This window comes from Pelodiscus sinensis, chromosome 15, assembly GCF_052426305.1.
Source record: "Pelodiscus sinensis isolate ZL-2025 chromosome 15, ASM5242630v1, whole genome shotgun sequence".
Taxonomy (NCBI): domain Eukaryota; kingdom Metazoa; phylum Chordata; order Testudines; family Trionychidae; genus Pelodiscus; species Pelodiscus sinensis.
In genome coordinates this window covers 28,219,867-28,242,788 of record NC_143066.1, presented here as the reverse complement: position 1 = coordinate 28,242,788, position 22,922 = coordinate 28,219,867, and the positions used below count along the sequence as shown (strand labels likewise).

Here is a 22,922-nt window from a genome sequence, read left to right as displayed (position 1 = left end):
GGTGCCATCAACTTGGTACTTGAGTGTTGCTATGCATTTTGCAGTATGCATAGTGAACTGAATGTATTTAAAAATTTATAGAAGAATTATTGAGTAACAAAACCAGTGCAAAATAACCAAAGATCCTTTCCCTTCTCCGGGTTCCTTTGTGGTTGGCTGATGGGACAGTTCAGATTGCAGTCCTGGCTCATGGCATAACTGAACTCCCACCCTACCATGTCTCCTCTCTCCTCCTCTCTGTTCACAGCAGAGTTCTGTCTCAGGCTCCTTTTGAGGTACCTATGGTGGTCTGCAGGGTGCTGGTGGGAACTCTGCCAAACATGGCATGCAGCTTGCTGTAAAAGCAGCAGGTCTGTGGCTCAGCACCAGATTAAATGTTGGCTTTCCCAGCTTTGTGAGATGCCTACTACAGTTCCTTCATTCCCACATGGTGTTGCTGCGGATTCTTGTTATACACCATTGCCTGCATCCCCCACGCAACTATTTCACAGATGTCCTGGTTTCTGTGGCTAGTTAGTAGCTGTGTTTGTACTGCTTCTTCTTACCAGATGAGGAGATCCAATTTCTCATCTACTCCAGACAGGAATATGTCTAAGAGCTGGCATGATTGGTAGGGCAGCTACACATAACACGGGAGAACTATGTGCTTGCCACGCTGGGCAATCAGGAAAAGGCATTTCAAAAATAAAGTGAAGTATTTTAAGTGGAAGGTAGCTTCCCGTCTGTGATTCCTTAGCAGAGCAGTTCACTGTGGGACCAGAGCAGTTACTATTAAGCATTCATTGTGAGACAACTGTTAGGATTGACATACGTCCCACAGTAGCTACGCTTACACGTCAATCTGTATAGGTCAACTATGACTCACTGCCATTCATAGATGTGGATTTATGGTGTCACTTTAAGATGGCATTTACATTAGCTGGACATACATTTGAGCATAGACAGAACGCAAATTGGTCAATGCAAGTAGACTTACATCAACCTCACTTTATAGTGTAGACCAGGCCTAAGTTGTATCACCACAAAAAAGAGAAAAGGAAGATACGTTTAGGCAACATATACTCCCAAACAATACTGTCCATAATCAAAAGCTATACAATTTTATTTAAACTGCTGCTGAAGCAATGGAAACCCAAAACAAAATCTTAACAGCTCTTAGGTAATATATGAAGCACAATTTCCATGTATTTTAGATTATTATTCTTAACTGCCATTAAACTTCTAAACTCTCTCTCAAACTTGCCGATTGAAACACATTTCATTACCTTGTTATATTTAGTCAAACGATGCACTATAATAAAATCCTTCAAAAACAAGTTTTAACCTTTATAACTATAGTTAAGTTATGATTGAAACTTTTCAACATTTCTTTTAGAATGCTTACCGCTTCTGTGATGCCAGAAATCCCTGCATTTACTGCACTTGTTACTACTTCAGAAGTTGGCTTTTGGTTTGTAATAGACATGTGGAGAGTAATATTCTTGAGGATTTGCAGCTCTAAATCTTGTAACAAGACCTGCAGATCACTCTTGCTCACAAATCTGGACGTTAGCCATTGGAGTAGTGATTCAGAAAAGTTTTCTTGTCCGTCACCAAAAAACATAAGTTTGACAGATTCTTTGACCTGGGCATCTACCTAGTAAAGTCCATCAACAGGTAAAAGTTACTATTTGGATACTCTTTCAAAATAATTTAATCCTCATAAATCATCTAAAGTAATAAAATGAACAGTTGTGTAAGTAGTCTGCTTAAAATCCTTCAGTTTTTCTAGAGTCCAAATAATGCAGCTTTAATATATATCCCCATCTTTGCAAAACACTCAGTAAAATCTCTTCCATTGGCACTGCATGCCTTTAGGCACTAGGGAAAGAAATCTTGTAACACAGGATATGAACTCGTTGGAACAACTGGTGGGGAGAGAAGAACTTAAGAGAGCATCTGGTTGTATATCAGTGTCAGTTTCTTCTGTGTGCCTCACCATTATTCAGTATGAAAGCATATATGATACGGTAGTCTCAATGAAGATTGAGTTGACAAAAGAATACTCCACATCATCACTAAATTTGTCACCTTAAATTAATCCCAAAAAGCAAGCTGAGTTACTGAGAACCTCAAGAAGCTATTCAGAAGCCTGAGACTATGTGAAAGACATTCCTTTTCACAAAAGAAATCAGCTGACAAATTAAGCTACACACAGAATGGCCTATCAAAATAAGTACTCAAAATTACCTATTTAACTGACCCCTTTTCTACATGCATAACCATAAATGAGATCAAACAAGTATGCAAAACTACTGCCACTTCATCAGCCCTGTCCGCTCCACAATTATCATCAGCTTCCTGTACTCCCATTAAAAACTGACCACCACCACTATTCCACCCCATGAAATTAAGAGTAGGGATTTTAGTGTATAGTCGTGTAACCAATTAACCGACAAACCTAGGCTTTTCGGTTAATCCTAACTACACACACTCCCCCTCTCTCCCCCATATACAGAGGCAGCAAGAGGCGGCGGAGGCAGGAGCCAGTACCCTGGGGAGCCAGTGCCTGTGCATGCTGGCTCCATGGAGCTGCCTGCCACCCCCTTTACTCACCCATTACCAAGACAGTTTCCCCAATTATCACCTGTAATACCATTAACTCACAAACATCCCACTCTCCCTACCTTTAATATCAGCAATTCACAGACACTTACCTTCCTTCCTCCCCCTCCCCCCCCCCCCCCGCATCCCCCTTCTGTTCTGCCATGTGATTTGTCCTTTTCATATTTGTTCATTTTTTTTAATTGTATCCTTTGGTATATATGGTTGTGACTACTTTCTTCCACTATTTGATCTGAGGAAGTGGGTCTGGCCCACGAAAGCTCATCATCTAATAAACCATCTTGTTAGTCTTTAAAGTGCTACATTGTCCTGCATTTTGCTTCAACCCCCTTTACTGTCTCCCAGAAAGGCAGGGGGTAGGCAGCTCCTGACAAGCACTAGCTTCATGGAGCCACCTGGGTTGGAAAGATCCCTCATCTGGATCCACTTAGTCAATTAACTAGTTAAACATTAGATTAGGTTAACTGGTTAAATGTTAGGTTAATTGATTAACTAGGGTTTTACAGCCATAGAGACTCCATTCAAAATTGCATAAGTGGACAAATGCAAGAGTTTTATAATGAGGCAACTATAGAACTTACTTTTTCATGAATCATTTCTGCTTTCTCACAGCTGGTCTTCAAGCCTTCGGAAGTTAAAAGTTCTGACTTCATGTGAGCCAATTCAAGTTCTAGCTGTTTAATCTTGGATAAAAGCTGCTGATTTTGTTCATCACTTCCACTGGTAAATCCAAAAAATCATAATTTAAGAGCAAGAGGTCACAACAAATCATGCAACTTAAAATTAAATCAAATATTTGATAGAATAATACATTTGTCTAATATATAGAGTGAATAACTTCATGGTAAAACCAAAAATAGACATTGTGACCCTACCAATGAATGTCCTCTCAAATTAATATTTATTATTTAGGATATTCATCCTAAATATCTGTTTTAAATCAATATATTCTAAAGTGATGATCCAATCTATAATTAAATGTCTATGGGATTTTACTTAGTTAGTGATGCAATAGTAGGACACAGATCTGTGGGATTCTTTGTAGTTTCTATAGAACCAGAGTTGATGCCCTTTACATGACTGTCATATTTTAAACAAGTTAATGGATATTAAACTCTGGATCTAAAATTATAGTATGGCTAAGTCAGGCCTCCAGGACAAATTTCTAAGCAATACAAATGTGACAAAACTATGTCAATGAAAATTATATAAAGGGAAAGATTGACTGTGTCATTCTAAAGCTATTTTATTAACTGAATTCTTATTTAAAGTGATGTACACTCAGTTCTAGCACACAATTTATTCTCAAAATAGTTGTATCTTGGAGAAGAATGCTGCTCTGTCCTAGTAGCACGTGATCCAAAAATAGAAATGAAGATAGACGATTGACAAAGGGAATGCAGATGAAATTAAAACAGCACAGAAATTGAATGTATGTGAATCCCTTGGAATCAGAACTTGTCTCTAAGCACATCATCATCAAGTAAACTGCTTAATATTTAGTAAGTGGTCTTTGTGAAATTTCCAAAAATCCTCATTCTTGGAAGTTATCAGGATTTTTGTTGGAAAATGCTATTTACACAAAACCAAAACTTTTTGTGGAAATGTGTTAGTTTTGACAAACTCTGTCAAGAAAACTTCTCAGATGTAGGATGGAAATTGGGTTTTGGCACTTACCTAAGATGTTGGATCCTTAGCTTCAAATCCCTGTTCTTTCTGATTTGGAACAGGTACTTGCACATGAATTCCCACATCACACATAAGTGTCCAAACCACTGCTTTGCAATCAATCAATCTCTTTTTGCCTTAGTATTATTCACAGAGAGAAGAAAAGCTCCAATAGAAAAGATTTTGGAGAGTTTGGGGAAAAAAATGAGACACTGACCAAACATCTGGATTTTGTCCCAATGCAGAATGAAACAATATACCAAAATCTCATATGTTTTCTGTTAAACACAATTCTTATTTTCTTGCCAGTCCTACTCAGTCTCTTAGGAGTGATAGTGAATTTATGCCATCTACTCTTCTAGAGAAATAGGGTGCTTAAATAATGGTCAGATATTGAGGGCTAGAAATAGGACTGTTCAGAATTCAGAGATGGTCTTCTTGCACTGATGTCTAGAGTTTTCACCAAAACATATTATAAAAGTTTCACTCATGCTGATGAAAACTTCAGCAAAACTTTGCCACTCAACTGATGTACAACAGGCATTAGAAAAGGATAGTTACTGTAGTTCAGTGAACGATTCCTACCATCATCAATCAGTATCAGGATTCAAAATGCAACATATTAGACAGACAGTAGTCATACCTCACTGTTCTTGTTTGGGTTAGTTCAAGTTCCTTCTGGATGTCCTGATAGATATGAAAAATCTGTTTTAAGAAGTATATTCTTTAACTTCAAGATTACAAACAAGGATAATTGCCACACATAGTGAACATGCTTGGGTAGCACCCATAAAAGATGACATTCCTAAATAATTTAGCTTAATGTTTCTGTCTATGCATTTTTATAAGTCATATTGTGTCAAGTTACCTGCTTTATTCACCAGAATCTGATGAAGAGTGGTCTGTAGCTTTTGTTTAAAAAACAAAACAGCAAAGACAGCATGTGCAGCTCAATAAGACTTAGTTAAAAATCCAGTGGCCCAGTTCATTGGCACAATCTACCAGACAAGAGTCTGAAATAAATTCCTGGGTTTGGATGTACAGTTGACAGAGGCCTAAATATTTTCTTCCTTGTATGAATGAAATACAAGTCGCCAGGTACTATGCAAAGATCCCACATACCTAACCTACAAGGAGATATTGGACTTGCTATTAGCTCTCCTTTATTACATGGTAGTTACTACATAGTGTCTTTGGAAGGGAAAAGGTGTAAATGAGGAGAAAGATCTCCACAGCCACTTGGCTCCCATCCCTGACATGAAGAGCTGCATTTGAGGACACAAGTACTTTGAAATTTTCAGAAACATGCAAGAGAAGTCTCAGAACTCTTGTTCATATAGCACAGAAAATAAAGCACCAGACACTGGAACCTAAAACAGGTTGTGGCACTAGTCCAGCCTGTTGCTAATACAGATGTGTACTTATAAGTAAGGGTAAGATTAGATAATGGAGGTCATAAAAGTCACAGAATCCATGACTTCCAGGAGATCTAGTGACATTTTCTGCTTCAGCTCTGAGGTGATGGGGCTGAACACACAGCCACCAGGATTGAGAGCAGGAGGCTCCAGAATCGTAGCAGGGGTAGGTGCTGGACTCTCCTCCCTCCCCATTTTGTCACAGTTGTTTTTAGTAAAAGTCAGGGACAGGTCACCTGCTCCATGCATGTATATTTATAGCCCGTTCATGACTTTTACTAAAAATAATTATGACAAAATCTTAGCCAATGCAACTGAAACGTGTTGCATTGAGTCAGACTGGTTTTACAACATAAATGTCTTCACAAAATATAAATAAAGTTCAGTGAAACTAGCTTTTATTTAATCATTTGTCTGCTGTTATGGAATTTAAATAAATGTATTATACCACTGAAAAAATTAAGCTATGTCTTCACAGCACAGTTAGCTTGAAGTTACCCCAACTCAGGGGTGGGCAATAATTTTTGAAGGGGGGGCCACTTCATGAATTTCGGAAGTGGTTACGGGCTGCCCTGGAAGGGGTGGGGCCTCGTGCGGAAGGGGTGGGGGCAGGACACTTCGCATGCTCCCCCGCCCACAGACCCTGATTGGCCTGGGGGTGGGGGAGTGTGTGAGGTTTTGTCCCCACCCTGCTAGTTTTGAAAAGCCGTTTTGAACAGCTGATGGTTCCCTCTAAGCCCCATGCACTCCTGGCAGGGGGAGGAGATTTTGCGCGCTCCTTCGTCCCCAGATCTCGATTGGCTGGGGGGGGGGGCGGGGGGGAAGAGAGGGGTAGAAAGGAGTGGCAAAAAGGCCATGGGTCAGATCCAATGGCTTTGTGGGCCGAATCCAGCCCATGGACTTCGTCTTGCCCACCCCTGCCTAATTCAACTCCTGTCTGCATCCAAAAATCTTTGAGTTAAAAGGTACTTTAAGCAAGCTACTTAGCCCATTGCAGGTGAGTAGAAGCTCGAGTGATGCTGATGTTCAGGCTAGTAACACAGTGGAGATACTGTTACAACACTTCCTCAGCAGCTAATCCAATCACTCTGCTAATCCAATAATTCTGTGCTGATAATTAAATCACTGGACAGTTGTTTTGAAGAGAGGTTGCTCAAACTGAAGTATATTCAAGCTAACTGTTTTAATGAAGACAAGCTCTTCAGAGTAAGGCTAACCCAGTTTTGCTTTCCAGGGCAAGTGAAAGGCAATAGGAATAAAGTTTTTCATGTGCACTTCCTGCATTAACATGAATACCAGTTTTAAAATTATGAATTCAGTTATTTAAGAAGATTTTTAACATGTTTTTATTTTGATGGTCTCTAAGTATGCAAACATGAAATGACTTCAGCTTTCTGCGCATGCAGACAGACAGAAACTTGTGTCTTCAGTGAAACAAAAAGAGATAATTTTAGTGAGTTAGGGAAGTGCAGACTTAAAACTTAACAGCTGGAATGGTGCTAGATCAATGTTGGGAAGTTTACTAAGCAACTTTACTGTAGTTGACTAAAGTTTACTCTATTTATTTTATAGAGGCTATGCTTTGGAGTATATGTATGTAGGAAGGAAAGAGCCTTTTAGTACCTCAGATTTTGCAGAAAGTTTTCCAATAAGGTCTTCCAGTGTCAGAATACGCAAATCATGTTCTTGGTGCAATGCCAGAAGATCAGTCTTAAAAATAAAAAAAAACATGTTTTATTTACTGAGGACAAGATAGTAAAGTTGCTATTAATATCTTCAGTAAAATCATTACTTTCATGCTGTGATCATGCCAGATGCTCTGTGTATCAAGGATTAAATATTATTCTAGACATGCTTAAAGTCATTTTAGTTCAATTGCTTTTCAATGCCAAGCTGTGCTGCAGAAGACTAGCCATTTGGAGATAGCTCTGAGAGATCAAGAGCACAAGAAGGGGGCAGTATTGCTGACAAAACTACTTGCTTTCTGCCTGCTAATTGGCAGGGCAATATTATTAGAAATTGAGAGTTACTTTTATTAGCATTTTTGTCAGATTAAAGTTTGATGCCTCAAATAAGCTATTACTTAGTAGCCTATCATACGTGTCTCCTGAAATGTTTCTGGTTTTGTACTGAAAGTTAACCATGATATGAAACGTTAGATGAGATTTTTCTAAACCTTTAGAATAGTAATTCTCAACCTACAAGCCACTTGTGGTCCAATCAATCACACACAGCTTCGGCCTTTGTGACATCTTCCCGGCCATACATGTAATTTGTACATTGCATAGTTGTGACCCACAACACAAAGAGCTGCTATGAGGCCCACAATGGTAAATGGGTAAGAACTCTTAATTTAGGAGTTAAAATCCCATCAAAAGACAATGAATGTTCCTAAGTAACTTAGGCAGTATTGGAATTTCAACTCATCACTTTCTGATGTTAGTTTTCTACTCTGACCTTTGCTAAGTTGAAGGAAAGAAGTTTATTAATAATAGGCTATAATAAATACTGTCCCCAGCATCAAAAGCTGTATACACATTTATATTAAGAATGAAAAGTACACAACATGATTATAAATATAGCCTACTCTAAGCATTTGACTTTTCATAAGGAACAAACCCTTTCATCTAATTCTGGTATTCTTTCTTATTTCTGATGCTGTAATATTATACTTTAGGTTATGATTATCCTTTATTACAAACGTTGGGCAGTGCAAGTTACACAGAGCTCTGTCCCTGTCGTTGTCCCCCCCTCTTTCTACCCCCCTGGTTCTTCACATCCTAAAAGACATCCAGCATCTGTTTTAGTGCCGCTTTCCTAAAGGGCAAAATTCAGGAGTTGCTAAAAGACTTTTAGATCTGGTAAATGGCAGGTTTTCATGTTGGGTTACTATCCACAGCCTTCTCTTGATTAAAAAAAGAGAAGCCAGAAATTAGGGTACAGCTAGACTGCAGAGGGTTTTCAGGATACCGGAGGTATAACTGAAAAAACTCCACTGCGTCCAAGAAATGTGGTTGCTCTTCCGCTCTTTTTTGTGGAACAGCAAACACGCTCTTTCAGAAATCCCTGTATTCCTCGTTCTACGAGGAAGAAGGGGGCTTTCAAAAGAGGTCTTTTTTCCAAAATTTGGCCCAGTCTAGACAGGCCAAATTTCGGGAAAAGCCTCTCCTGACAAAAGTATTGGAAAAAACGCAAAAAGCCAAGCACGTTTTGCATAGCTTTTTCTGATGGATCCTCGCAGTCTAGACGTACCCTTAGTTTATGCCTCAAGGACGGTTAGGCAAGTACTCCGTTTTACAAAAGATTTATTCAAGCATCAATTGAAATAAGCACATTGACTGCAAGGGGTTTAAATTGAAGGCGATAAGTGAAAATGCAGAATTCTGATTTAGAACCCAACACAAGAAATGTGTTATCTTCAATTAAAATTTGTTAGACTATTGTACCAATGTAGGTCTTGGAAATAAGCAGTTAAGTAATTACACGCCCCAACTACACTCTAATTCCCAGTCTCAGCTTCAACTATTTTTATTAATTCTCATATGGGCTCCTAAATATAAAGTAAATAAAACCTTACATGCCATTTGCATGATAAATGCAGACTAGGGTTAGTACACTAAGCAATGTAAGAAATCAAACATTCATTTTATCTTTACCGTTGAATGTGCCATTTCCTCAGATTGCCTTTCCTTAAGATGCTGGCTCATTACATTTTTTATTAATATCAACATCTCACTTTTGTCATTCATCTGGACAAACTGATCCTGAAGCTTCTTGAGCTGTAGCATCACTTTGCCATAAACTTCATCATTGTTATGACATCTGTCAGACATGAAGGCTATTTGCTTTTCCAGTTCACTCATACGACTAGAATCAAAGAACTGTATGGTACCCTAAAAATGTGAAGATTTATATATAAAAGAATTAAGTAAGCCCATCTGCTCCCAAATTATTCTTGGATTACAGTTTAGTTATTGGAAAAAATCCAGTAGCAAAAAGTAAAGAAGATACCTTTTAAGAAAAAGACTAAGTATTTTACCTGTGGAGACTCAACATAGTGAGAAGAATCAGGACGTGGTTTAAGAATCTGCATAGAATCTTCAATTCTTTGTGTTTGATGTATGCTTGACCAACTGAATGTAGGCAGTAATGAAAGGAAGCCTTCTAAGCCCCAGAACCATATGCCTTAGGCAAGATAAATTAAAGAAAAACAAAATAAAAATTATTTATAAGAAGAGGTGCAATCTCAGATTTATCGTTTAGATTAATTCTTTATACGTAAGGACAGGGGCTCTGTTGCATTTGGAAAGTGTATCTAACATTGTGGACACTAGCAAAGTCTAAACAAAATAAACTTTTTAAAACAAATTATGTTTAAGGGGTGTTACGGTTGAAGCACTCAAAGGTTAGGAAATACCAGAATTAAGGTTGCTTGGGAAACCTTAACTTAGACTTATGTGTATGTATTATGATACAATTCTCACATGATCATGTACCTTCCCATGTCTCAGCCAGTGCACAAGATGCACTGCACTCACTGAAAGGAGCACTTAAATTTTTTTTTATCCTCATTGTTCTATGGGTGGCCCTATATCTTATTTACTGCCCACCAGCCAAATCCTGCACCAAATACAGAATTACTTATTTCCTTATGAGTTTTTTTTCTATGGTATATTTCATGGTAGTATCTTAGGGTATGTCTACATTACCACCCTAGTTCGAACTAGGGTCGTATGTAGGCAACCGAAGTTGCAAATGAAGCCCGGGATTTAAATATCCCGGGCTTCATTTGCATCTTGCCAGGCGCCGCCATTTTTAAAGCCCCGGTAGTTCGGACTCTGTGCCTGCGACTACACGCGGCACGGAGTAGGTAGTTCAAATTAGGCTAATTCGAACTACCGTTACTCCTTGTGGAACTCCTCATGGAACACGGAGTAACGGTAGTTCGAATTAGAAAGCCTAATTCAAACTACCTACTCTGTGCCGCGTGTAGCCGCGGGCACGGAGTCCGAACTACCAGGGCTTTAAAAATGGCGGCGCCTGGCAAGATGCAAATGAAGCCCGGGGTATTTAAATCCCGGGCTTCATTTGCAACTTCGGTTTCCTACATTAACCACCCTAGTTTGAACTAGGGTGGTAATGTAGACATACCTTTAGTGCTTTACAAATGTTAATGCACTTAACTTCACAACACCCATAAGGCTAAGCAGCATTATCCCATCACTAAAACAATCTCTCTGCCAACATTTCAAGTCCCTGCTCCAAAGAATGGAGGTACTAGATCTTTTCAAGAGTTGTAAGATTTATTTTTTTTTTTTTAAACATGATGAGGAGCAATTTTCCTTAGCCTGATTCTCAGAAATGACAACCATTTTAGGTGAAAATTTTTAAAAATCCATTTCTGCCCAAAATGTTTAACTTATACAGAGTTACAAGCAACCAAACAGATCATTTTATAATGGAAAACATTGGGCCACTGTAGATGCTGACTACAAGTACAGTACTAGCACCAATAATGCAATCAGAGTTCTTTATTTAACCAGTCATCAATAAATAATCTATATAAAGTGTCACTGGGCTCATTCCAGTTCCTGGTGTTCAACCGCTTGTCCTGTAGTTTTCTTCAGAGAGACATCCCACGTACTGAAGGGGCATAGAAACGTAACTGCCTTCTCACAAGAAGATATATTCTTTCCACGTCAGAAGGCAAGTACACTAGCAGGTCAGTGTTGGGGAATGCTTGACTTGCTGCTGTCTATCAGCACACAGAACTTCCCCATCTTCTGTACTTAACTGGACATCTTTCATAAACATCAAGTTCACCAGAAAATGCTATTTTGTTACATTTGTAATAACCAGTTTGCACTAGCAACAATATATAAATGCTTCACATACCTAGCAAAAACAGCAGTGGGATGAGAAACAGTAAAAGTTTGTAAATCTTTGGAAGGCATCTAGAAACAGAGAGGTAAATTTAGTTAGACGTGGAATGGGTGTGTCATTTTTAACTGTGATCTATAATTGATTCAGGCACTAATTGGAAATAAACAGGTGTTTAAATTTTAACCGGTGTTAAATTTTAGAGCTCAGTTTTGTGGATTGTATCACAAGACATGCTGATATCTTGTGAAATCAGAATTGGCATCTTCACAGGTAATTACATTTTCCCCTCCCCCCAGAACATACTGGAAAAAATAAAAAAATATATAATAAAAATAAGATAACTTGTCTTTAACATGGTGGTACCGTATTTGGTAATTTGACATGACGGTATCTCTATACAGCATTTTTCCAATGAGAGAGTCAGGCTCACAAAGTTGTACCCATTAACTAACACACACAGCGATATTTACCACTATGTATTACATTTCAGTACATAGATTTCTATTTTCTTCAGTGTAAATACATATTTATGTCCACAAGTGTTAGTGGAATGGAAGTTACTAATGCACAGGAAAAAGAAGACTACAAATCATGAAGTATAATACACAGCATACAAGTATAAATAATGGTGCCTCAGGACAGAGATTAGCTCTGTTTACAGTAGAGTGAAATGTCTTTGTATTGTTTAAAATTCAAAGTCATATGGAAACACTGTCCTATCCATAATCTTAGATTGATCTAGCTTAAGTTTTAGCTACATAGAAATACATACTTTTTCCTGTAGCTTAAATTACACAGAGACTATGCATCTGAAAAGTACTCAAGTATAATTTTTTGACAAATTCATCATGCTTATTCCTTAATCTGTTAATATGGATAACAGACTTGTGCTACTTGTAGTAGTTTTTACTATTTTTAATTTTTTCACCCAGTATCTTATATTTAAAATGGAAATATATACTTTGTACAAAAAGATGTGCAGCACCTTTGATATAGAAAGGCAAAAGAGTTATATGATCTGAAGAGAATAGATCCGATATATGTGTGTTCTCCCATTGTCAGAATATTAGGAGTTGTCTAGACTACATTCCTCTGTCGAAAGAGGAATGTTAATGAGTCCGTTCAAAAGTGCAAATGAAGCAGAGATTTAAATATTCCACGCTTTAATTGCATATTTACGTCTGATCGCTGTTTTGAAAGGGTTTTTCGAAAGTGAAACCGCAGTCTAGATGGGGTTCTTTAGAGGAAAAAAACCCCTTTTTCGAAAGAAGCCGTATTCCTCATTTTTTCAGGAGTACAGGTTCTTTCGAAAAAGGGTTTTCTCCTTTGGTCACAAACATTACATTTTGTATTTTTCAGTTAGTTGTAATTAAAATGGGTGAAATTATCCTGTTAGAGCACAAATCTTACCAAATGTATAATTTAGGAAGAAAATTCTGTTTAAAAACAAAATTTGCAAACCTTGTAAGAAGAAACACATTGAACAGAGAAATCAGAGTAACAAGTTGATACCATCCAGTTCCAAGCCACCAGAATGCCCCAGAAGCTGCCTTCCCTATAAGAGAAAGGATGTATTTGATGAAATAAAAATGCAATTATTACAGAATATGCTAAGGAAGACCAAGCAAAAGCTCATGCAAGCATAGCATAAAATATTTTGTGCAACAAAGAGATTGTTGTGGTGGATGAATATAGGTGAAAGGAGACACAGGACATGTGTTTTTATTTAAATTTATAACAAAGTTATGTATTGCAATGCAGTATCAACTACTTAGCACAAAAAAGCAGCAATGCATGAAGATGAAATGTGTTTAGTAAAGCAGTAACTAACTTTCATGAAGTTAAATTCAACACCATTCAGCTATGTTTAATCATGCTTTGTACTTGGGTACCCTTTTCAATTAAAGTTCTCGATGAGCTTCAAAAAGGCATTACTATTCATTTTCCTGATAAGAATGCTGTGATACTATCAGATTAAGCAAAGCAACAGGGAATTAATGGGAGAATCAGGAACATAGCCCGGTCTTCCTCATTCACCTTTCGTCCACTCTAATCATGAAGACATGCTGCTGCCACTCATATGAAGCAGCCTTGTTAAGCCCCTATTGAATTTGTGAACACAGATATTTCTTGTCACTGAACAGTTTAGCTGTTACAAACAGTAAAGAACCTTCCAAAGCTCAGTTGAGTCAGCATCAGCAAGGCAATCACATAGTGCAGAATACTAGTTTGCCAGTAGAGGCAGATAACATGCAATGGCACAAATAAAAAGAGATTATGATAGTAACCTGGAGAAACAACGGCCAGCCAAAGTAGTGATAACATCTTCTGAGTCACAAACCATCCTGTTGCTCCCACTGTTTGCAATACTTGTAGCGCAAAGTAACCTGGTACATAACAAATGAACTATATATGTGTAATGTATATACAGACCTGACACACTGTATGCTATAAAAGCAGTAGAACAGAGATTCTTTAGCTTCTGAAGTTATGAGAATAACATACACTGTAATGTTAGTGCATATCCTCCAGTAGTTTGTAAGCTTTTTGAAACATTTACACAAAATGAGCATTACTGCTACAAAACAAAATATGGACATAAGTGGGCTAACACCATTACAAGGAAAAAAGGACAATATACTGGTATATAGACTGTTCAAACTTCTTGATTTTCTCACCTGGGTAATTAAAATATAATCTTTTCAGCATATAACGAGCCTATGTTTTGTGGCAAAATATTCTGTCAGAAAAATGTCCTAATTAATACTTTTCAACCATCCCCTTTTTAGTATAACACAAAAGTATGCTTTAGTCAGGCAACCCTTTCAAAGTTTCTTGGTTTTGTCTTCAAGTGTGCTGTGCAAATTTGTGGTATCTGGATTGGCAGGATTAATGTGGAAGTAGAAAAAGGAACATTCAAAGCTTCAAATTGTAATTCTTCAAAATTATTTAAAAAATGTGGGTCGTAATAGCATCACTAACAAAGGAGATATTGAGAAATATAAGAATTTCTTTATTGAAAGTATATGCGGTAAATAATTGTTCATTTTTATAATTAAATCTAACCGTGTGTTTCATGTTATGACAGTGTCAGTTGGGTTTTTTCAAAGGCTTGACCCATAGCCCGCTGAAGACTAACGGCCTTTCAATCAGACACTGCATGTAGATTCATTGTTTTTGTTCTATAGAAACAGAACACCACAGATGCATTTAGGGGAATTCTAAACTTTAGATTAGGCAGATATGTCATGCTGAGTCTGAGAGGCACCGCACAATACAGCCCAGTATTTTACAAAACCAGTTAGGTGACTGAAGAAATGTCTCACACTATGCTTGTTTGCTGTAATTTTTTTTTTTAAAGACTAATGGAAAATGCACTGAAGAATCTTGATGATGCCTGGACCTATTCAAACATTAGTAGGTCCATTTCACAGGACCAATTGTATACCTGATATTCCTGCAATAATAGGCTACCACAAAATAAAGACAGGGTACAAAATTAATAAAACACCCTGCATAGGAGTATCTTAATGTCCCTTTTCTTTTTAAAAGCCTGTTTTCCATCCTTCCAGAAGCATACACTTGCCTAAAGTAGATCTTAAAAACAAAACAAAAACAAAACAAACAAAAACCCTTTGCTTTGTATTTAATATTTGAAAATATACATCATGTGGTATAAATTACCGTAACTTCCCTTTATAGCAATTGTGCCCCATGTGAACAAATTATATACGCCAAGTTCCTTCCTAACCTAATCAACAAGTCTAATATTGCAACAAATACTACACGGAGAAGAAAAGATGTCATGAAACTATTCTTGCAGAACATTTTACAGTTAATTTAGCCTAATCTACTTTGTAAGTTACAGTTATACTAAAACACAAAGCAATATGAGTGATTAACATTTGTGAAGATGTGATGTAAAATAAAAGCAAACAAAAAAAAAAGGTGCAAGTCAACCTGCATAAGAAAAGGTGTGCCAAATGGTCCTTGCTACCCTTTTAGACCTTGAGGATTGCATGTGGACTGTTGTGTGTGTTTCAAGATGTTTCTTCCCCTTACAGTCATCACCTGTTGGTTATGGTAACAATCAATTAATGTGACAAATTAATCAATACAACTACTAACAAGACATACATGTTCCAGTTATGTTACAGTCACATTTTCCAAACCCAAGAACTAAGATAGATAAGCAGGATTAACAAGACAAAATCCCACAGATATTTGCTCCTATAGAAAATGTAGTGGTAATAAGCTTGTGTATTAATATTTAGTGTCTAAATAAAAAAAAAAACTATTCAGGTAAACAACTTCTACAGAGTTGTTTTATATCATCTAGATGTCCCTGACATCCAGGATTCCAACCCAAAGCTAAAAGATAAAAAACAAAAACAACCCCCCCAACCATACTTACATAATGATTCCCCATTTATATCAAGATGACCATCCTCTTTGAGAAAGTCTTTTACATTCATACTTCCACAGTAATTCGAGTGAGCTGCAATACATGCAGAAAGAGGGTATAGAATTTAACTCTCTGGAGTCCAAAGCTTCCGACAGCTATCTTAAACAAGCAAACTGACCTGATTTATTTAATTCTAAGCCTAAGCCATCAGCCTAAGCCACAGGAGACCTTAAAAAAGTATTTGATGTGTAAGGAGACTTGACACATGAGCATTTTTGGCAACTTTATGATTCCTAAAAGAGACACTACTACCCTGTAAGTCAAATCTTTTTTCCTTCTTGTTTTTTGCCTTATGAACATTAACTAAGTCTTGTCTATTCTTTCCTGGTTTTGCTGTCAACATAATCTACATAACTTCAGTTATACAAATAGCGTAGCTGAAGTCAATGTACTTACCACAGTGCCTTGCAAGCAATAAGATTGGCAGGGGGCTGCTCTCCCATCAACGCGGCTACTCTTCTTGTCCTGGAGGAGTACTGGCATTGATGGGAGATTGCTCTGAGATCGATTTATCATGTCTAAGCAGACGTGATAAAAAGATGGCTGGTGGATTGATAGCTGCAACACTGATTCCAAGCATAGTGGAAACAGGTCTTTAAATATGGATTGGATACTCGCCCCCAAAGTGAAGGTTGCATGTGATCTAGCGCAACTGTTAAACACTTATTTAACTCACATACCCTACCCCGACACACAAATATTAGGGGAAGCAGTTTTTAACTGAATGGTTAATATTGAGTTTTATTGGTTAGTACCTGGGAGTCAAACTTACCAGTTCTCCATTTGCCCATAGCACCTTCCAGGAAAGCTTGATTAGATAAGATCTGAGTTTCTAATACAAGATACACACAGGAAAAAAACTCAAAGTCAGATCTAGTAGTCTAGAATTTTTCATGGAACACACTATAGGCAATTGAGAATTAGTCCAAGCCTCACTATGTAGCAAATGAAACATGGATTAGTTGAGGATGTGACTGGAGGAGCAGTTATTTTTATTCTGTGTTTAGAACTGCTCTATACCTATTTAGTTCAAATATTCTACTAAAAAACCCCATTGTTGAATACCCTATCCTCTCAGTTGCAGATCAATTACTACACCACTTTCCTGGTTTTAATGAAGGATCCAGAAGAGACCAGACAGCGCCAATATCAGAAAGGCAGAAAAAACATTACTGGACGAAGAGGAGAAATCCCTTTGTGGGGAGCATGAAGGATACAGCTATTTTCTCCACTTGACAAGTAAACTTTAACATAATAATTATAAGATTTACTCTGAGGGCATACCTACAGAGCAATGTGACACCCACGTCTGACCTGTGCCAGCTGACTTGGGATTGTGGGGCTATTCCATTGCTGTGTAGACTTCTGGGCTTGGACTGGAACCTGGGCTCTAGGACCCTCCCACCTTGCAGGGAGCCTGAATTGGCTGGCATGGGCCTGATACTGGTATCTAGCTGCTATGTAGACATACCCTGAGAGACAGGCAATAAGCATCACATGACCAAAGTTATCCCATACAAGCAGAGAACAGCCTGCAAAGAAAGGGTTAACAAGGAGACAACTTGCAGAACTAAAATAAACCGAAATTTAAGAACACGAAGGTCAAGTCTAGAGGAAGCAACAAAACTGCATTTTGAAAACACTGAAAAATTACAGTTTGGTAGTGTCAAGTCCTCCCTCCCCCACAATACCATTTCCTGGGAAGAAGAAAAGACCAAAACCCATAGTTACCACAAACCTGTATACTGACACTTCCAAAGAAAACAAGGTGCGAAGACAGCAAGTGAGCAAAAGAGAAACAAGCCGAATTACTATGGAAGACACCGTGGTGCAACAGGTGAAATGGATGAAAGCCACACAAGAAAAAAGCACAAGGCTTTTTATGGAGGTAGTGGCTTTGGAGGAAACAGAGGAAGACCACTAAAAAGGTACCTTTAAGTTCACAACCCAACGTCAGCAAAACCATTTGAAATAGTTGCACTAACAGGGATGCAAAAGATGTTGCAGTATATTTGATCAATCGCAGAATCTTATTCATGTAGAAATAGGTGTTTCCTATCAAAAAAGTGTGAATACAAAATTATTTGCCTACACAATTTCATTCTCCATTTATTAACTATTTGCATTTCCACCTGTTGACAGCAAATTAAAAATGACTAAAATTTCAATTACTTATCCAGGATACAAAATTTGTGGATGTGTAGCAATTGTAAGTGGATGCTGACTTGACAGGCGTAGCTGCTGAATTTCCCCATTTATCTATGGCTAAGTATACCTAAGGCAACAACAGTGAAAGCTTCCCAGGAATGTTGGCATGCCTAAACCATGGCCTGGAGTGACAGTCTTCCCAGGGCAAAAGACTCAAGTTACAAGTCTTTCCTGGTTAAAGAGGACTGAAAACTTGAATACAGTTTCACTTTTACCAACATTTAAATTGCAATTGATTCATTATCTTCAGAATTCAGAATTTTTCAATGCTGAACCCGTGAACAGTTAGTACCTCTACATCCCGATGTGGAATAAAAAAAAAGGCTTACATTGAATTCTTGTTAAAAGTGAGGGCAGAGAGGAAGAGAGCGGTTTCTCCTCCTCCTGCTTCCTACTTACAAATGGAAGGAAATCAGATACAAAGTTTTCCTAGCACTGAAGGCAGTTACTACTAGACTTTTTTCTCTGTCTCTTCTCCTTCACTTGAGAGCACACACAAAAGAATAACTGGCACAATCATCCCTGTACTCCTGCTTTCTTAAAACTTTTGGTATTTTATAGGCAATCAAGATTTGGCTCTCTTTGTTTAAACTATTGAGCTGCTGAGAAAGTGCCGACGTAACCTCACAGATGGATATTCTCGCAATATTTATCTTGGATAGCTTTGTTTAGAAGAGAGAGGGTATTAAGATTTTAGACTTCAATGTACCATTTTAATATGAAAGTTTATGAAGCCTGTGTGAGATTGGAGTCATTTTGTACAACCGTACAGTAAGAGACAGTCCTTGCCCTGAATTGTTTATAAAGAATTTCCCTCGCCACTGCCTGAATTTCCCTGAGAGTGTCAAGAAATTGACTTCTTACTATTCAGGATATGCTTCAAGGAGGGGCACACCTTGGTTCAGAACAAACAGCAAATGAAACAACCTGTAATTAGCCATTCTTAAAATGGAGGGGAAGAAAAGAACATTCCTTCTAAATTGATCTTTGAGGAGACTACCAACAACCAAAAAATACAGATGACATGGTAGGATACTGAAGAAGATTTGACATCCTTTTTTCCCTCAAGGAGAAGTACTCAACTAGAGCAGTATCCAAGGGGAGTAGACTGGCATAGAAAAGCAGGAGACCATATAGATAGACATAGTTGAGAAAAAGCTACAGAAGTTATACAGTAAGGGTACATCTACATTACAGGACAAAGTCAATTGAAGATACACAACTTCAGCTAAGTTAATTACGTAGCTGAAGTCGAAGTATTTTAACTTGTTGGGTTTTTTTGGCGCTGTCTAAACTGCAGAAGATTGAAAGGAGAACACTCTCCCTTCAACTTCCCTTACTCATCCTGAAAGCAGGACTACCGGCATCGACCGGAGCACCCCTCTCAGTTCAAATTAGCTGTCTTGACCAGACCTGCTAATTCAAACCCTGGAAGATCAACAGTGGCAGCTTCGATCTTCCTTTGCAGTGTAGGCATACCCTGAGAGAAGGAAATCTGCTGAAGCTACTCTGGGTCCTCTCTCAGAACTAATTAAAACCCTCTTAGAGCTAAGATCTGACAAGAGAGCCTAACTTACAAAACACAATAAAAATAAGAATCTAGAGAAGGAAAAAGAAAATAGAAGCGATTCTTTTAAAAATTAGATTTTTCCATATAGTAGATATTTACAAAGCAACAACTTGCTCATTATGTTCATTTTTTTTTTTTTTTTTTTTGGTTTATGCTCCTATTACTGATGAGTTACAATGGAAAAAAGTTTTAAAGCAGAATTTGAGTGACAAAATGATAACCTGACTCTCATTGTTATGATAAGGTATAAAGGAAAATAATCTACTGCTAAGTACCAATACCATCTGCAACACCACATTATGTCCCTAATGAATTTGAATAATGAATTTGAATGTATGAACTATTTTCTGCCAGATTCTGTAGTGCAATCATTTTGATGTGGCACATGTATATTCCTCTAATTGTATAGAAAATGGAGATAGTCAGATTTTGGCGCACAGCAGATATTAGCTCCATAAAGTATAGCCTGATGTAGACAAAAATTCATCATAGTATATATGCCAATCTGCATTTAAAATTCAATTCGTCTTGAGAAACTCAGCAAGGAAAAAAAATCGTTATATTTTTCCAAGTACATGTTCATCAAAAAACAACACTTTACAATGCCACAAAACCACAAAAGGAAGAAAAATCACTTACTAGACTTATATTTTTGGCTCCTATCCCTAGAGTAAATTCTTGAAGATGGCATGTGAGAAGCAGAGTATGCTGTGAGGACCTCCTTCCGTTCAGAAAGCATACTGCAGTCACTGCAAGTATAGCCATTGATCATGGTCTGTGTTTCAGCAGCGGCTATATCACCATTTCCCTGAATCAATGTTGTGTCCCCGCCTGATGTATCAAAAAATAACAGTTAATTCATTTATTGCAATCTATGGGATGGGGTAGGGGAAGTTGACGAACTGCTGTTACCTTTAAGGTCGCATTCATCATCATCAAGCCCTAAAAAACAGAAGATTTTCCTACTGAGTACAGTTACATGGAAGTCTCCAGACTGGAAATGATTACTATAGTTAAATTGTACTCAAAACAAAAATTTCTGTTATTTTTAGAACTCAGAAAGAAGAGGCATTGTAATATTCTAATAATAAATATATTCATTAACTGTTGTGGGGAACATCAATACATACAGATAATGTAACTGTAAACTGTCACTCAAAAGCTTATCTAGGAAGAGGAAGGTTGTGTCAAGAAGAAAACTGAAGTGCCAATATGTATCATTTTTGGCTCCCGTATCACTATTGAAATGGCTAGCTAACATAAGCTGTTTCTGTTGCTTAGTAACCACTTTTACTCCCACCATAGTTCAATGCATAACCTGGAAGACCCAACTAATCCAGTTAGTGTCAAATTTCACATATAAACTGAAGTTACAGTACAATTTCTTTCAATTCAATATTGTGGTAGTGAAAAATACACTAATCAGTAAAAAGCAATCTGTAACTGGATAGTATGGTAAAGTCCCACTGTTTCCAGCCTGTTTTATCTAAACAACTTCTAGTTTCATATATAAATAACTGTGGCTGGAAAGCTAACCTTTCTTTTTGGGAAAATTTAAGGTGTCAGTACCCTAAACCAGACTTCAGTCACTCCAGAGATTTCAATTGCACACAAATTTGTATAGTAAACTACATGTACACAGATTAAACTGAAATAAAATGTTTGCATTGTTAAATCAGTTAACAATATAAATTATTGTATATATGAAACAAACTGATAGCATCTTGTATTTAACAGATTCCTCAGGGGGAAAAAAACAATTTAAAAGGTCTTTACATAGATATCTGCAATTGAGCTACATCCTTACCCTTCAAGAAAGGAAAAAGTAAAGACTGAATGTCCTTGAGAGCAGGGCCGGCCTGAGCCCTTTTGGCACCCTGGGCCTGGGCATGCGGTGTTGCCCCTGGGTGCAGGGCACATGCATGGGCCCGCCCGTGGAGCGCAGACCCGCCCCCCCAGGGCGCTCGGCGCATGCGCGGGCCGGCCACGGCTGCTGGTGCGCAGGCCGGGGCCCGCCCCCAGAGTGCACGGCGCATGCGCTGCCAGGCCGTGCAGGGCCCCGCAGCCGTGGGAGGAAGGGCGCTGCTGGCCGGCCGGTGCTGCGGAAGCCGGGCGCGCGGCTCCTGATGGCAGCTGTAAAGGACGCTGCGCCCCCCTTACAGCTGCCATCAGGCACCCCTCATTGGTTGGCGCCCTGGGCAGCTGCCCACTCGCCCATGCCTCCGTCCAGCCCTGCTTGTGAACATCAAAGCCATTTCTAGATCAGAGGAATTGTTACAAACAATCATTCCCTTCTCTCATTCTTCCACAGAGTTACTGCATGCAGCTTCTATGTTACATCCTATCCACCTAACTCCTCCCCACTCACATATAATATTAATACTTCTGATAAAGCACCTCTCTTATGGCAGAGTAGGACCAACATTTTCAACAACAATGCTTCTCTCTTGCTGCCCAGTCTGGCACCTCTTACTCCAGGCTAAATGCAATGTTTTCATGAAAAAGGAGTAAAGGATCAGATTTTTGTTCATAAAGGATTACCATGTCCAAGTAGTCTGAGCAGTCAGAGACTGAAGCCTGTCTGTACACAAGAACTTCTGTGGGGGCCAGGTGCTTTTTTTGTAAACATGGACCACAATGGTGTGAATGCACCCCCATGGTCCTCCAAGTAAACAGGGAAATCAGCCCCAGCCTTCCCCTGGCTGGGCAGAGCATGGGGAAGGGAGGCTCAGGCAGCATGCTGCTCCTGCCTTTGCCTAGCTGGCCAGAGCGTGATTACTTAGGGGATCATGGTGGTGCTTTTGCACTCTCTGCACCCCTTCAAGTACAAGCCTGGTATACTTAAGCATTTTGCCAACATAGCTATATTAGAAGTGTGGTACAATGGCAAGAGTTCTTTTGCTGGTATAAGCTGCATCTTCACTGGTAAGGTATGCTGGAATAGCTATGTATGTAAATCCATTCTAGTGCAGTCAAAGTGTTAGTAAGATGGATTTCTCTCTCTCTTTGTTCCAGAGTCACTAAATGGCTCAAAACTAATCTTTCACAACTAGTAAATGTACTTTCCAGATAACCAATCTAAACTCTCTGGTTGAATAACAAGTGAATA

General features: G+C 38.4%; 1 protein-coding gene across 20 annotated transcripts in view; it reads right to left on the bottom strand.

Moving 5' to 3' along the window:
- Positions 1–22,922, bottom strand: part of SUN1 (Sad1 and UNC84 domain containing 1) — a 72,539-nt gene that overhangs the window by 9,260 nt on the left and 40,357 nt on the right. For 5 of the 20 annotated variants that reach the window (XM_075899544.2, XM_075899543.2, XM_075899546.2 and 2 more), the window contains 15 exons: positions 20,726–20,755; positions 20,453–20,644; positions 17,968–18,090; positions 16,808–16,867; positions 15,985–16,068; positions 15,531–15,641; positions 13,859–13,957; positions 13,032–13,125; positions 11,583–11,641; positions 9,727–9,872; positions 9,344–9,580; positions 7,311–7,397; positions 4,916–4,977; positions 3,186–3,324; positions 1,385–1,636 (listed from right to left, as the gene is read on the bottom strand). In XM_075899544.2, coding sequence (XP_075755659.2) covers positions 1,385–1,636; positions 3,186–3,324; positions 4,916–4,977; positions 7,311–7,397; positions 9,344–9,580; positions 9,727–9,872; positions 11,583–11,641; positions 13,032–13,125; positions 13,859–13,957; positions 15,531–15,641; positions 15,985–16,068; positions 16,808–16,867; positions 17,968–18,090; positions 20,453–20,644; positions 20,726–20,755 — 1,775 coding nt within the window. The remainder of the gene's footprint in view (positions 1–1,384; positions 1,637–3,185; positions 3,325–4,915; positions 4,978–7,310; positions 7,398–9,343; positions 9,581–9,726; positions 9,873–11,582; positions 11,642–13,031; positions 13,126–13,858; positions 13,958–15,530; positions 15,642–15,984; positions 16,069–16,807; positions 16,868–17,967; positions 18,091–20,452; positions 20,645–20,725; positions 20,756–22,922) is intronic. The other 15 variants (XM_006112831.5, XM_089769274.1, XM_075899540.2 and 12 more) reach the window with 15 other exon arrangements.